At 40.0% G+C, this 16,732-nt stretch overlaps 1 protein-coding gene and 1 pseudogene across 3 annotated transcripts in view; one reads left to right on the forward strand and one right to left on the reverse strand.

Annotated features, from left to right (window-relative positions):
• LOC308528589 (protein adenylyltransferase SelO-like) overlaps positions 1-16,732 on the forward strand; it is a gene marked incomplete at its 5' end in the record, with an annotated part of 67,419 nt that overhangs the window by 1,389 nt on the left and 49,298 nt on the right. For both annotated transcript variants that reach the window (XM_081104274.1, XM_081104275.1), the window contains 6 exons: positions 2,704-2,822; positions 3,392-3,520; positions 10,368-10,432; positions 10,510-10,566; positions 10,662-10,760; positions 13,982-14,049. In XM_081104274.1, the coding sequence (XP_080960400.1) occupies positions 2,704-2,822; positions 3,392-3,520; positions 10,368-10,432; positions 10,510-10,566; positions 10,662-10,760; positions 13,982-14,049 (537 nt within the window). The remainder of the gene's footprint in view (positions 1-2,703; positions 2,823-3,391; positions 3,521-10,367; positions 10,433-10,509; positions 10,567-10,661; positions 10,761-13,981; positions 14,050-16,732) is intronic.
• On the reverse strand, positions 9,810-10,212 carry LOC308528600 (small ribosomal subunit protein eS25-like; annotated as a pseudogene). Its single transcript has one exon. The product of its transcript is annotated as a small ribosomal subunit protein eS25-like (transcript).

Genomic DNA, 16,732 nt, shown 5'->3' on the forward strand with positions numbered 1-16,732 from the left:
AGTATCTTCATAAAGCTTTATATATTAAATATCCAACAGGTAGAATTTGCCAAAGTAAGTATAGCAATAAACACTTGTACTTGCTACAATTTTATTGTTTAGATACCATCATTTGCCCTTTTTTACAGGAAACAGATAGAGGAATTGAGTGTCTTATGCAAGCTCACATAGTTGATAGAGCACAACACAATTCTGTCAGGTCATTTTTATTTAGAAATGGTTTCCCCAGATTAAAAGAAAATACCTGGTTCTTAAAAAGATGTAATACGACAAGGGTAACTAGGGAGGGCAGATGAAATTCATGAAGGCTTCTAACACCAAAGTATAACTGAACTGATGAACAATAACTCACCAATAAAAGAAAAATAACCCACCAAGAGGGCACGTAAAATACCAACTAATAGTTCTTTTGACCCAGTTGGGCCAAGCATGAGTCTAGGAAGTTAAAAGCATAGTCTGAGCTGTGCGAGTAACTGCCAAACAACTCCCCTTTGCATAAGCTCAAAATGACCTTTCTGACTGCACTTATACAAATGAAACAACCAGTATTGACTGATAAAAGTGGAATAAGTATATTTAAAGCATTTTCTTTTTTTTTTTTTTTTTTTTTTTAAATATATTTTATTGATTTTTTTGCAGAGAGGAAGGGAGAGAGATAGTTAGAAACATCGATGAGAGAGAAACATCGATCAGCTGCCTCCTGCACATCTACTGGGGATGTGCCCGCAACCCAGGTACATGCCCTTGACCGGAATCGAACCTGGGACCCTTCAGTCCGCAGGCCGACGCTCTATCCACTGAGCCAAACCGGTTTCGGCTATTTAAAGCATTTTCAAAGTTATTTCTATGTTGGGGACTTGGCTACACATTGAGACATTGTCTTGCTGTGGTGCTGATACTGTTCAAAACATGGTAGGACCAGGTTTTACAGATTATATACATAATATTATATACTTATTAACCATGTCTTGGTTCATAGTACTGCATAAACGTACATCATCCTGAGGATATAGGACATGCTCAATTAATTATCAAGGTAACTGTTAAAAGAACATTTATTGAGAGAAGAGATTTCAAACAGTTGCACATAAAGGCTAGCAGCTTTAGGGGATTTCATATTCTTAGGCAAAATTGAATTCTAAAGAATTTTGGAATTACTGATTTCTCTGAAATGTTAAAAAAAAAAGGTTAACATTGGAGTTTTTGCTGGTATTTTTAGTCTATGACTGATTAGTTGGTTAAACTGTAACAAGGGTGAGGGTTGGGTCTGCTGAAGCATTAGCCTTTTTTGTCCCATGGCCAATGATCACAAGGTAGTCAATGATCAGCTGCCTTGCCAAAATGTGAATCAGTACAAAATTGTAAGTACTAGTGGAAATTATATACTGCCCATGCTCTACTAAAATGTCATTTATCTAACACTCTATTTCCACACAGAGGCTTTCCTAAAAGAGAAGAAAATATACTGTTGAGTTTTCCCATTGATTTTTAGCAAGAGTGGAAGGGAGGGAAGGAGAGGAAGAGATACTTCAATCTGAGACATATCAATGGGTTACTTCCGGAAAACGCCCTTCGGCGCGGGGTGTGCAGGCTGACACCAACGCAGCCCAGGACTATTAAATGATTTATGACATTGACATGTTGACAACATAACTTCTAATTAGTGACATAGGCTTTTGTGTTCCTTTGTCTTATAGTTTTAGTAATACACCTACCTTTTCTATTTTTTAAATTGCTTTGGGTTACGGAACGATTAGAATTAAGATTTATAATTAAGTTTTTTTAAGAATTTTACTTAAAAGTAAGTATGTTCAGTAGATCTAAAGCCTGTGCAGAGCTCTCTCCTCGACAGTTTTTAAAATAACGCATATGTGCTTTAGTGCCTGGACTTCACGAAGCATACTTTATCTCAAAGGCAGTTTAAACTTCCAGCCTTGCAAACAGGCATGTTATCAAAAGTTTTGAATTTTCTGGTGGAATTGGAAGTGGTTTTGTACCTTTAGTAAAGTTTCCACATATTTTAATTGATTTTTCTGAAAGGCAAAAATAATGTGATTAAATGCCTAATATGTTTTGATTGGATGCCATTGAATTGTCTAATACTATAATTCTAATACTGTAATGACCTCACCTCCATTTTATTTATATATTTTTATTTGTAAATATTGCACATCCTATTGATTTACCATGAGTGAAAATCTTTGAAGACAGTTATATGTCTTGTTTTAAACTTTTTTTCGTCTCCTATCTTCTTAGACCAGTGATGGCGAACCTATGACACGCGTGTCAGAGGTGACACGCGAACTCATTTTTTTGGTTGATTTTTCTTTGTTAAGTGGCATTTAAATATATAAAATAAATATCAAAAATATAAGTCTTTGTTTTACTATGGTTGCAAATATCAAAAAATTTCTATATGTGACACGGCACCAGAGTTAAGTTAGGGTTTTTCAAAATGCTGACATGCCGAGCTCAAAAGGTTCGCCATCACTGTCTTAGACAGTTCCACATACTATTGTACTTTATGAATTTTGACTAGATAATAGTTGAAAATCATAAAATAACCTGTAAGTAATAAAGTATAAAGAAAATAGTGTTCTAAGTTGATTTTCTTGAAGACCATAGCCTTTTTAAGGAATATTAATATTGTAAATGCAACAAAAGAGAACATTAAGAAGGTTTTGTTTTGTTTTGTTTTATCAGCTGTGTTGCCAGTTGATCCTGTTAAAGAAAATTATGTTCGTAAAGTGAAAAACTGTGTTTTTTCCATTGCTTTCCCTACTCCTTTTAAATCAAGAGTACATCTTGTGGCAGTTTCAAAGGTTAGGTTTTATTTTTTCACAATACAAATACTTAACTCACTACAACTGTTGTCTAAAAATATATTAATATTTTTTCAGAGTTAAATTGTTAGTCTTTGTGTTTAAAATTCAGACACTTGGAGAATGTCATTCTTAGAAATCAGTTTTTGATACTTATTCCTAGAGCCTTGTACTCAGTTCATCTTCAAATTATCTTACAAGGTACAGGTAAATGAGTTAGGTTCTTAGAAATGGGTCCTAATAACAAATTCTAAATTGTTCTCTCATGATATAAATTAATTTGGGATAAAAATAGGACATTTACTTTTTCTAGTTTCTTTAAAAAATACATGCTAGAAAAATATTTATACATCATAAGAAATATATAAAACTTTTAGAACTATAATAGAATAAATTTCCCCAAATAATCAGAACATATGGTATATCTCTTATGAAAAAGTATTAATGTATTTTTGGAAGAGGTTTAGTCTTTTAATTTTCTATCTTCCATTAAGTCTCTTTCCTTAAATATTATTAAAGGATTATTAAAGGATTTTGTAAGGAGTTTTTTGTTTTTTTCCATTCCTTAGGAAGTTCTAGAAGATATTTTGGACCTTGATTTTTCCGTCTCAGAAACAGATGATTTTATCCAGCTTGTAAGTGGCAAAAAGATAGTATTTGGATCCATTCCATTGGCTCACAGATATGGTGGCCATCAGGTAAGAGTAGCATCAGATTCATTGCTTTCCTTATGGAAACATAAACCGTTGGTGGAAATGTATTTTTAAAGAAGTTATTTTGCATTAATTTCTCCAATTGAGAAGGCTAATTTCAATGTAATCCTGATATGGCGGGGGGTGGGGGGGGTGGGGGGAGTCTAGCAATCTGAATCTGTGCCAGCAAGCCCAGTGTACAGTCTTGATAACCTATAATTAAGTCATTGCCTCTTTCCCAGAAACTGGTCCTGCAGAACCTGTTATATAAATGCTCACAGTTCACAGAGGCCATAAACTGTGAACAGTGCACAGCCCTGGAGCAGGGGTTATTAGTGCTGGCGCCAGGCCAGACCATTAGATATGACCTGGAGACCCCCAACACCTGGGGCCTTCTTGCAAAAGCCCACGAAACGGACCAGAAGCATAATCCATATTTGAGGGACAAGGACACCAGAAAAGATATCAAAGAGAAGCCCCCTGCATGTTACTTTGCTCAGACTTGGGAAGTTATTCCTCTGAGTCCACTGGTGTAAAATAAACAGTGTAACTCCTTTTCTCTAATGCATTGCTTGGTTTTTCTCTGGACTGCAACACACTAATAGCATATTAACAAAATGTTTCTAAAAGAATTGTCACCATAAGATATTTATAGATTAGCTGCTGTGATTTCTTGCTGTGATAAAGCTAGAGCCTAAATGTCTTTCTTTTTTTCATTAAATCTTTATTGTTCAGATTATTACAGTTGTTCCTCTTCCCCGCCCCCCCAACCCTCCCATAGTCCCCTCCGCCCAGTTCCCACCCCACCCTCTGCCCTTACCCCTCCCCCCGCATCCATAGGTGTACGATTTTTGTCCAGTCTCTACCCGCACCCCCCCACACCCTTTTCCCCCCTGAGACTTGTCAGTCCACACCCTATCTATGGCCCTGATTCTATTATATTCACCAGTTTATTCTGTTCATCAGATTATTTATTCACTTGATTTTTAGATTCACTTGTTGATAGATATGTATTTGTTGTTCATAATTTTTATCTTTACCTTTTTCTTCTTCTTCATCCTCTTCCTAAAGGATACCTTTCAGCATTTCATATAATACTGGTTTGGTGGTGATGAACTCCTTTAGCTTTTTCTTATCTGCGAAGTTCTTTATCTGACCTTCAATTCTGAATGATAGCTTTGCTGGGTAAAGTAATCTAGTTGTAGGTTCTTGCTATTCATCACTTTGAATATTTCTTTCCACTCCCTTCTGGCCTGCATAGTTTCTGTTGAGAAATCAGCTGACAGTCATATGGGTACTCCCTTGTAGGTAACTGAGTTTCTTTCTCTTGCTGCTTTTAAGATTCTCTCTTTGTCTTTTGCTCTTGGCATTTTAATGATGATGTGTCTTGGTGTGGTCCTCTTTGGATTCCTTTTGTTTGGGGTTTTCTGCACTTCCTGGACTTGTAAGTGTATTTATTTCACCAGGTAGGGGAAGTTTTCTGTCATTATTTCTTCAAATAGGTTTTCAATATCTTGCTCTCTCTCTTCTTCTGGCACCCCCATAATTCGGATGTTGGTTCGCTTGAAGTTGTACCAGAGGCTCCTTACATATCTTGATATTTTTGGATTCTTTTTTCTTTTTGCTTTCCTGTTTGGGTATTTTTTGCTTCTTCGTATTTCTAATCTTTGACTTGATTCTTGGGATCCTCTTGTCTGCTGTTGGATCTCTGTATATTATTCTTTATTTCAGTCAGTGTATGCTTAATTTCTAGTTAGTCCTTTTTCTTTTTCTTTTTTTTTTATATTTTATTGATTTTTTACAGAGAGGAAGGGAGAGAGATAGAGAGTTAGAAACATCGATGGGAGAGAAACGTCGATCAGCTGCCTCCTGCACATCTCCTACTGGGGATATGCCCGCAACCCAGGTACATGCCCTTGACCGGAATCGAACCTGGGACCTTTCAGTCCGCAGGCCGACGCTCTATCCACTGAGCCAAACCAGTTTCGGCTAGTCCTTTTTCATATATTTGAGAGACTTAATAATTTATCAGCGGTTTCTAGAAAATACTTGAAAAACCTTATAACTGTGGTTTTGAACTCTATATCCAGTTGTTTGCTTTCCTACATTTCTGTCATTTGTGACCTGTTTCTTTGTCTCCGCATTTTGGCTGCTTCTCTGTGTTGATAGAGTGGCTTTGTGTGCTAGGTGTCCTATAGGGCCCAGTAGCTCAGCCTCCCCAATTACCTGAGGTGGACACTCTTGGTGCACTCCTTTGTGGGCTGTGTGTACAGTCTTGTTGTAGTTAAGCCTTGATTGTAGTTGGTATCACTGGGAGGAATTGACCTCCAGGCCAATTGGCTGTGAAAATCAGCTGTGTTTACGGTGGGAGAACTTCTGTGCTGGAGACACCTTTCTGGGGCAAGACTTGCTTTAGTGGGGCTCTGGTGCTCACTGAGTCTGCCCCCTGAGTGTGTCCCTTATGGATTTGAGGAGTTGTAATCTGGATGGTCCCACTCTGACCACTGGGTACACTGGCTCTTGGATCTCTAAGGAGGTGTTAATTTAGCCTCTTCCTAAGACTACCCAGCAGGAGCTACAAGGAGATATGCAGATGAGTCTTCTTTGTTTGGGGTTTGGAGGTGCCCAGATGAGGCCCAGCTGTGAAGCAATGCAAGCTGCTTTGGGGCCTTGGGCCTTCTTTTGGATGTTCTGGGTCTCTCTGACCCAGCTGCAGTTTGGTAGGTAATTTTAGGTCTCAAAGGGCCAGCACATTCATATGCAAAAGCCTCTGTGCACAGCTTGGGTGGGGCAGGGTCTCAGGAATCAACAGGGCGGAGCAAACAGCTATGGCTGATCCTCACCTCTGCCCTAAGAGGCCCCAGGTCTCAGTTTCCCACAGTAATCGCTGCAAGCACCTCTGAGAGAAAGCTGCCCTCGAGTTCTGCCTGATGCCCGACAGTCCAGTTTCTCCCCATATGAGTCTGGGTCCCCAGAGACTCGTCCGGAACTGGAGTTCAGAGCAGTCAGGAGCTTGTGTCTCCCTCCTGATTGAAAAAGACAACCGTGTCCTCAGTTGCCAGCCCTTTCCGCGTGTGTCTCTGTACCTCTGCACTTTACTTCTGCACCTCCTCTGAGTCTCAGTGTGCTTTTCTCTTTCCTTTTAGTTGTAGAATTTCCACTCAGCCAGGCTTACTGTGGTTCTGGATGATGTCCGTTTTGTCTTTGAGTTGTGTTTTTGCAGTGGTTGTGTGAGGCAGCAATTTCAGGTGTTTATGTGGCCATCTTGGTTTCTTGAGCCTAAATTTCTTTAATGGAATTGAGAAAACTGGGCCAGCACAAGTATAGAGTTTCTGTGAATTATTGCTACAGGACTCATTCAGTGAAGAGATTTAGGCAGAGTCAGGTAGCACAGTTTGTCAATATAAAAGCCTTAGAAGGACAAATAGATTTTAACTTTGCTGAGATAGCTGTAGAGCAAAGTTTTAGAATTGCTAGAAATTATATCTGATTAATTGGGGATTTTATAGATGGTGAAGCAATTAGGAAGGTACCTCCTAGAAATGAAGCAAGTTCAGGTATGGTCTCTAATAATTTTTTTTAAAAGAAGAAGGAGCCCAGCCAGTGTGGCTCAGTGGTTGAGAGTCAACCCATGAACTAGGAGGTCACAGTTCCATTTCCAGTCAAGACACATGCCTGGGTTGCAGGATCGATCCCCAGTGAGGGGCGTGCAGGAGGCAGCCGATCAATGATTCTCTCTCATTGATGTTTCTATCCCTGCCTCCCTCTTCCTTCCTCTCTCTGGAATCAATAAAAACACATTAAAAAAAGAAAGGAGAAGGAACACAGAACCAATTGTTGAAATTGTTGTGACTTTCCTTTAAGCTAGAGAAGATTAACTTAACACTGTTTTTCTTGGTGGCTGGTTTACTCAGGAATAGTTTTTAGGACAAATAGCAAAGTATAATAGAGTTGGAGTAAGAATTAAGTTAGGAAATATATGAAAAGGGCTTTCATGATAGCTATTTTTATAATTAGTATCAAGCTCTGTTTGTTGTGGTAGTTAATTCCTCTAAGATTTTTATTGCTTCCATTTTTCTACTACCTAAGAAGGAAAATTAACAGAGAAGCTAAGAAGCAAAGTGGCATGACCATTAGAATTGAAAAGGACTCAATGGGTCATCTAGAACAAACATGAACCTCAGTGTCCTGATCAGTAATGTGCCAGGGTTGACCAAAATCCTTGCAGCAGTTGTGAGAAGTGCCATGGGAAAGAAATCTGCTTAATTTTATTTGACTCACCCGTTTTCCAAACATATTTGACTGCAGGAGTCTGTGATTGCTTTGTTTTTAAGAAATAACTCTCAACATTTTGCTGAACTATGTTTCTCAGTTTAGAATCTTCTGGACTAGATGATCCTTACAGTTTTTCCCATGGTTCAAAAAGTCATTTCCATATAGGGTAAATTTATCAGCATTTATACCAGTACTCGCATGTGCTGTTAAAGTACAAATGCAAACCTTAAGCCCTGCAGAGTGTTGTTAAGCTATACTTTTTTTGGTATTGTTTTGGGTAGTAAATTAGACTATACTTTTATCAATTTCATATTTCTCCTCTTACTACTCATCCCTGATTTGAAATTATAAATATTTGTTTATAAGTATGGCTTTGCCATTTTGAACTTAAAGTCCAGTAAATGCTTTCTCTCTTTTTTAAAAACGTATTTTTATTGATTTTGAGAGAGAGAGAGAGAGAGAGAGAGAGAGAGAGAGAGAGAGAGAAAAGCATCAATGTGAGAATGAAGTATCAATCAGCTGCCTCTTGCATGCCCCCCACTGGGGATCAAGCCCGAAACCCTGGCATGTACCCTGACCTGGAATCGAACCCAGCAACTTTTCTATGCATGTGATGATGTCCAACCCACTGAGCTATGTCAGCCAGGGCAATGCTTTCTCTTTTAGTAATGGAGAACTACCTTCCTGTTTCCTGATTTCACTCTCAGCTTTGGGTTCACCATTCTTTCTGCTTACCTTTCATGGTGTGGGATATACCTAACATATTGGCAACTTTAGAACTTTCCAGAATATGCTGAGAGCACCTCTCATATCTGTGCTTTTAGACATATTCCACAGCTAAAATTAATTAATGGTGGCCCAGTCCTAGTTAAGATAAAAAATTAAATTACTGGACACATTTTTTCTTCCAGAACTGTAAATATTGTTTAAATATTCCACAGCTGTTTATAGAACTCCTTTTAAATGCCAGGAGCTATGATAGTGAATAAGACTTGTCCCCTTTGCTCAAATTGCTAATACTTTGGGGGAAGGGATAGAAAACTAAACAAATTCCAATAACATTAAGTTGTGATATGGGTAAGTATAGGAGTTATGGCAATTTATAGGACCTCCCTCCTAGTCCCAGAAATTTAGAAAAAGTTTTCTGGTGGAAGTAACTTCTATGTGGAGAATAGACTGACATCTGAATTAGCAATAATTGTTGGCAATAATAATTAGCATCTTTTGAACACTTGAAAATGTCGGACTTAGTACGTGGCATTTTGCATATACAAGAATGGGTAAAAGTTTACAATTGTATGTAAAAGAGAGTTTATTCTTTTTTTGTTTTGTTTTTATTTATTTTTAAATTTTCTTTATTGATTAAGGTATTACATATGTGTCCTCATCCCCCCATTCTCCCCGCCCACAGAGTTTATTCTTGTATTATTATTTATTGTTGTATTATTTTCCATACAAACAATTATAAACCTACTTTGCCCATCCCTGTATTAGTGATAATTCTTACAACAAGGGTTATCCCACTGTACAGACATGAAAGGTTAGTCTCAGTGAGATTAAGTAACAAACAAATTCCACAACTAGTGGCATAGCTAGGAGTTGAACAACCACGAACAAATTTTAGCAGAAGAGTTTGGAAACAGCTCATCATGCAAGTTCAAAAGCAATTTTTCAGGTACAAGTGTGTTCCTGATTTTATATTGCAAATGTACAGTATAGGAAATTTTTCTGCTAAGAAATTGTTCCTAGTTCATATTATGGAATTAAATAGATCAGTTCTAAGTTTTCTACACCTAACAAATGTAAACTCAGCTCTAAGATGAAAAGAAATTGATTATATGTCTTAAGTTTATATTTTTAAAATAAATTTCACTTATGTTTTATTGATTGAATTTTAGTTTCACTTTTATTAGAGTTGTTGACTATTATAATCTCCAAAATGCAATACCTCATTCTCAAAATTTTTTTTTATTTAACAAAGTTTTATTTTTCAAAATATACAGCCCACGAGACCTATTGCTCATGCATCTTCTCCAGCAGCTGGGGCATCCCCACCTCTGGTGTCTCTGGTGTAAATTACCTGAGCTCTGTGCCTTGAGGCTGGTTTAATAAAGCCTTTACTAAGGAGCCCCTGAAGGGCTGCCCTGGTCAAAGAGTCCCAAATCTTCAGTCTCTCCGAGACCATAGCTGGGGTAATAAGCTTGTCATTGGGAACTTCCCTACAGAGTTTGTCATATGTGGCTTTGTCAAACAAGACCAGGTTATTGAGCTTGTCCCAAACTTTGCCTTTGGACCACTTCTTCTATTTGGCCTGCCCCACCCTCTTCACCCCCCCTCCCCACCCCCGACTTCTTCACATGGTCTTTGTCTTTCTTGGCTGACTTTCCAGCATCTTTCTTCTTCTTGTCGTCCTTGGGTGGCATTGGGAGACTGGGAGGGCAGGGCACCGCTGCTGCCTCACCAAGATGTCTGCCCGAGAGCTCACTCTCAATTTTGATGAAATAGCCTTGGCTATAAAATTACTGTAAAAGCTCATAGGGATTAATAAACATGACTGATTTTCCTTTTTCCCTTTTAGTTTGGAATATGGGCAGATCAGCTTGGGGATGGAAGAGCCCATCTTATTGGAACTTACATGAACAGGTACCACATGTTTTCTTGAATAGCTTTTCTGCTAAATATTTACATGAATTTTTCTAATACTTACATATTTTTTGAAGGCTGGGTGAGAAGTGGGAACTTCAATTAAAAGGCTCAGGAAAGACCCCATACTCCCGGTACAGTTTTTTTCATTTGTTTGGTTTTTTTTATTTAACTAAATTAAAATGATGTTGTCTTTATCGTTGAAAATCTTTAATCTTATTTCCTGTAGAAATGGTGATGGCAGAGCTGTACTTCGTTCCTCAGTGAGAGAATTTTTGTGTAGTGAGGCTATGTACTATCTTGGAATCCCAACCAGCAGAGCTGCAAGGTAACTCCTCTTTCCTTGGAGCTAACTTTCAGGACTGGATCATGTTATTTCCAGAAACATTAGTAAATTGAGCAGATAAGTTTCTGCTTATAGTTTCTTATAGTTTTAGGTGTTGTTATTTTTTTGTTAATCCTCACCGGAGGATATTTTCCCCATTGATTTCTAGAGAGAGGGGAAAGGAAGGAGGGAGGGGAGAGAAAGAGAGAGAGAGAAAAACAGAGAAACATCGATGTGAGAGAGACACGTGCCTCCTGAACGTGCCCTGATGGGGTGGGGATCAAACCTGAAACCTAGGTACATTTCCTTGACTCAAAATCAAACCCTAGACCAGGGGTGGGCAACCTTTTTGTGAGTGCGTGCCAAAACCAGCAAAATCTCTGACTCAAAATTCTTCTGCATGCCAACCCTAATTCTTTGAGAACATGTTACGCCTACTTGATATCTCTTAAGGTGTACATATGTGAAGAACCTTGAAGAAATAATAATATTCACTCAAGCGACAAAAACACAGTATATGATGATGAAAAATACATTTATTTTTTAATGTATACATGTACACGGATAGTCTGACAGAAAACTTTATGACTCCATTTGATATTATCAGTGGCACTTTTGCTGCTGCATCACTGATGACAGAAATTTTACATCAGGTTTATATTTCGTGACCTTCAGAGATAGGCACGAGCTACTACTTTCATCCGTCAGGCTACTCCTATTACGAGACTTAACAAAATTCATCACTGAGAACAAAGATTCACAACTGTAAATGAAAGATTATAAGAGAGGGTTTCGCGTGCCAGCAAAAGTTACTGGTGTGCCATATTTGGCACGCGTGCCAGGGGTTGCCCACCCCTGCCCTAGACCCTTTGGTGTGTGGGCTGAGAAACACCAGCCAGGGCAATTTTCAGTGCTTCTTTGTTTGTTGTTAATCCTCACCTGAGGATATTTTTTTCCCATTGATTTTTTTCAATTTATGTATTTTATTTATTTATGTATATTTAAAATCTTTATTGTTGAAGGTATTACATAGGTCCTCCTTATTCCCCTATTAATCTCTTCCAGTCTGCTCCCATCCCTGCCCCCTCTCCCCCAGACCCTCACAACCCCCTTGTCTGTGTCCCCCGGTTATGCATATATGCATACAAGTTCATTGGTTGATCTCTTCCCACCCACCCTCCTCTTCCTTCCCTCTGAGGTTCAGCAGTCTGTTCATGCTTCTATGTCTCTGGGGCTATTTTTGATCATTAGTTTATTTGATTCATTAGAGTCCACATATGAGTCAGATCATGTGATACTTATCTTTCTCTGACTGGCTTATTTTGCTTAGCATAATACTCTCCAGGTCCATCCATGTTGTTGCAAATGGTGAGAGTTCTTTCTTTTTTATTGCCACGTAGTATTCCATGGTGTAAATGTACCACAGCTTTTTTTTTTTTTTTAACCACAGCTTTTTTTAAAAAAATATATTTTTATTGATTTCAGAGAGGAAGGTAGAGAGATAGAAACATCAATGATGAGAGAGAATCATTAATTGGCTGCCTCCTGCACACCCCCTACTGGGGATCAAGCCCACAACACGGGGATATGCCCTTGACTGGAATCAAACCCGGGATCCTTCAATCCACAGTCCGATGCTCTATCCACTGAGCCAAACCAGCTAGGGCATACCACAGCTTTTTTTTTTTTTTTAAATGCTTTCTCTGCATCTATTGGTATTATCATATGATTTTTATCCTTCATTTTATTTATTTTTATACCACAGCTTTTTAATCCACTCATCTACTGATGGGCACTTAGGCTATTTCCAAATCTTAGCTATTGTAAATTGCACTGCTATGAACCTAGGGGTGCATATATTCTTTCTGATGAGTGTTTTGGGTTTCCTAGGGTATAATCCTAGAAGTGGGATTACTGGGTCAAATGGGAGTTCCATTTTTAATTTTTTGAGGAAACTCCATTCTGTTTTACATAATGGCTGCATCAGTCTGCATTGCCAACAGTGTACTAGGGTTCCCTTTTCTCCACAACCTCACCAATATTTGTTGTTTGTTGATTTGTTGATGCTAGCCATTCTGACTGGTGTGAGGTGATATCTCATTGTCTTTTTGATTTGTATCTCTCGGATGATTAGTGACTTTGAGCTTTTTTTCATATGTCTCTTGGCTTTCTGTATGTCCACTATGGGTAAGAGTCTATTTAGGTCCTTTGCCCATTTTTTAATTGGATTGTTTGTCTTCCTTTTGTTAAGTTGTATTAGTTCCTTATATATTTTGGAGATTAACCTCTTATCCGATGTGTCATCGGCAGATATGTTCTCCCATGTAGTGGGTTTTCTTGTTGTTTTGTTGATGGTTCCTTATGCAGTGTAGACGTTTTTTATTTTGATGTAGTCCCACTTGTTTATTTTCTCCTTAGTTTCCATTGTCCTAGCACCGAGGTCGGCAAACCACAGCTCGTGAGCCACATGCGGTTCTTTGGCCCCTTGAGTGTGGGTCTTCCACAAAATACCACCACACTCAAGGGGCCAAAGAGCCGCATGTGGCTCACGAGCTGCGGTTTGCTGAGCCGCAAGTTTGCCGACCACTGTCCTAGGAGATGTATCAGTAAACATATTGCTATGAGAGATGTCTGAGATTTTGGTGCCTATGGTTTCTTCTAGGACTTTTATGGTTTCATGACTTACATTTAAGTCCTTTATCCATTTTGAGTTTATTTTTGTGTATGGTGTAAGTTGGTGGTCTAGTTTCATTTTTTTTGCATGTACCTGTCCAATTTTCCCAGTACCATTTATTGAAGAGACTGTCTTGACTCAATTGTGTGCTCTTGCCTCCTTTGTCAAATATTAATTGAGCATAGTGGTTTGGGTAAATTTCTCGGTTCTCTTTTCTGTTCCATTGATTTATCTGCCTGTTCTTGTGCCAGTATCCATTGATTTTTAGAGAGAGTGGAAGGGAGGGGGAGAGAAAGAGAGAGAGAAACATAGATGTGAGAGAGACACATCGACTAGTTGCCTCCCGCATGTGCCCTGACCACGGCTGGGGATTGAGCCATTGAGCTTGCAACTGAGGTATGTGCCCTTGTCCACAATAGAACCTGTAGCCTTTCAGTCTATGACTGATGCTCTAACCATTGAGCAGAACCAGCTAGGGCTTTAGGTGCTTCTTGATAGCTTGCTTGCAGTTAAAGTGTAACTTTAATTGTTTGATTCTCTTATGTTCCAGTCTAGTTGTAAGTGATGATGAAGTATGGAGAGATCAGTTCTACAATGGGAACATTGTGAAAGAACGAGGTAATACCAGTTTTTAGATTACTTGTATAAAATTTGACTAAGTTTTTTTTTAAAAGTTTTTATTGACTTTTTTTGGTGACATTGATTAATAAAATTGTATAGGTTTCAGGTGTACAGTTCTATAATACATCATCTGTATGTTGTATTGTGTGTTCAGTACCCAAGGTCAAGTCTCCTTCCATCACTATTTATCCTCTCTTTACCCTTTTCTACCTTCCCCTCCCCTTTACCCCCCTGTTGTCTGTGTCTATGAGTTTTGTTTTTTTCTTAATCCTTTCACCTTTTTAGCCCCACAACCTCCGTTCCCTCTGACAGCTGTCAGTCTGTTTTCTATCTGTTTCTATTTTTTTGTTAGTTTATCTTGTTCATTAGATTCCACATATAAGTGAAATCATATGATATTTGTCTTTCTCTGACTGGCTTATTTCACTTGACATAATACTCTCCAGGTCCATTCATGGTGTCGCAAAGGGTAAGATTTCATTCTTTTATACAGCTGAGTAGTATTCCATATGTAAATGTACCACAGCTTTTTTATCCACTCATCTACTGATTGTGCTTGGGCTGCTTCCAGATCTTGGCTATTGTAAATTGCACTGCAATGAACATAGGGGTGCAAGACTAAGTTCTTTAAAAACAATAGATATTGGACATCTTTTCAGTTTTCTAAAAGAATGACCCATGGTTCTTCCAGATATTTCAGCATTATCTTACCTAATAATAGACAAACATGCAAATTGACTGTACCTTAAGTCATGCCCACCAGCCAAATCAGAGTGACTATATGCAAATTAACCCAACCAAGATGGCAGCCAGCAGCCACGGAGCTGTAGCAAGCAGGAGACTTGGTTGCCCCAATGATGGAGGAAGCCAAGCTTCCCGGCCAACTGCTGCCTCCTCTCAAGGCAACAAAGTTTCAATTATAGAAGGTAAATAAACCTTAGATACCTGCTTCCAGCCGCCATGTCCACGGAGCTGGAGTGAGCAGGAGGCTTGGTTGCCCCAATGATGGAGGAAGCCAAGCTTCCCGGCTGGCTCTGAGCTCCACTGAAAGCAACAAAGTTTCAATTATAGAAGGTAAATAAACCTTAGATACCTGCTTCCAGTCACCATCGCCACAGAGCTGGAGCGAATAAAAAAAGAACAAAAAAAGGAAAGGCTGGGAGCTTCGGTCGCCGCGGGGCTTTGTCAGTCTGAAAACAGCCATCAGCCCCTCACCCAGGCTGGCCAGGCACCCCAGCGGGGACCCCCACCCTGAGGGGGGTATGGGCAGCCTGAAAAAGGCCCTCAGCTCACCCAGACTGGCCAGGTACCCCAGCGGGGACCCCTACCCTGAAGGGGCTGGGGCCAGCCTGCAAACAACCCTCAGCCCCTCACCCAGACTGGCCAAAACCCCATGGGGTGAGGGTCCCCACTGGGGGGCTTGACCAGCCTGCAAACAGTCATCAGCCCCTCACGCAGGCTGGCCAGGCACCCCAGCGGGACCCCACCCTGATCCAGGACACCCTTCAGGGCAAACCAGCCGGCCCCCACCTGTGCACCAGGCCTATATAATAAAAGGGTAATATGCAAACTGACCTTAACAGCAGAATGACTGTGAGTGACTGGTCACTATGACACACACTGACCACCAGGGGGCAGATGCTGACTGCAGGAGCTGTCCCCTGGTGGTCAGTGCGCTCCCACAGAGGGAGCTCTGCTCAGCCATAAGCCAGGCTGATGGCTGCCAGCACAGCGATGGTGGCGGGAGCCTCTCCCGCCTCCTCAGCAGCACTAAGGGTGTCAGACTGCAGTTTAGGTCTGCTCCCTGCTGGCTAGTGGACATCCCCCGAGGGCTGCTGGGCTGCCAGAGGGATGTCTGACTGCCAGCTTGGGCCCAATTCCCCAGGGAGTGGGCCTAAGCCAGTAGGTGGACATCCTCCAAGGGGTCCCAGACTGCAAAAGGGCATAGGCCGGGCTGAGGGACCCCTCTGAGTGCACAAATTTTTGTGCACTGGGCCTCTAGTGATATTATAATAGCATTTCCTTTCCCACATTCTTACATCACTAATCCATCCATTTCAAACAGCAAACATCTGGGAAGTGAATAAAAAATGTTTATGGACAGTTTACAAAATGTTACAAAGGAAGTACATGAAAGTTCACACACTTTCCTTCTAGGAGAGCCCTCGGACCTTTCCTTAGAGCCTGGCTGCTCTTACTTCATGTTTACTTCCAAGAAGTTCTATTAACTTTTCCTCAACCTTAGTAGGTTAGAAAAAAAAATTAGAAAGGGGATAAGAATGTGTGCTGTAGAACAGCAAAAAGGGAGAGAGTAGGAAATTTGACTCTGAATCTTTGGGGAGAAAGGGGACCTAAAAATTGATAATAAACATATTTAACTGCTTAAAAGGCAGAGCTACCAAGCCCTGCTAACAGCCTTCCATGCTTTATTGGGTCACTGCATCACAGGGCAGCATTTTTACTGAGGTTCATAGTGATTCACCAGAGCATTTAAAAAATATATTCTATCTAATAAAAGAGAAACATGGTAATTAGCCATACCTCTGCTACCCTTCCCATTGGCTAATCAGGGCGATATGCAAATTAACTGCCAGCCAAGGTGGTGGCCGGCAGCCAGGCAGCTTGAAGCGAACATGAGGCTTGCTTGCTTCAGTGACGGAGGAAGCCAGGTTCCCTGCCT

The sequence above is a fragment of the Myotis nattereri genome, assembly GCF_964212035.1.
Source record: "Myotis nattereri genome assembly, chromosome: 1".
In the NCBI taxonomy this organism is placed as follows: Eukaryota; Metazoa; Chordata; class Mammalia; order Chiroptera; family Vespertilionidae; genus Myotis; species Myotis nattereri.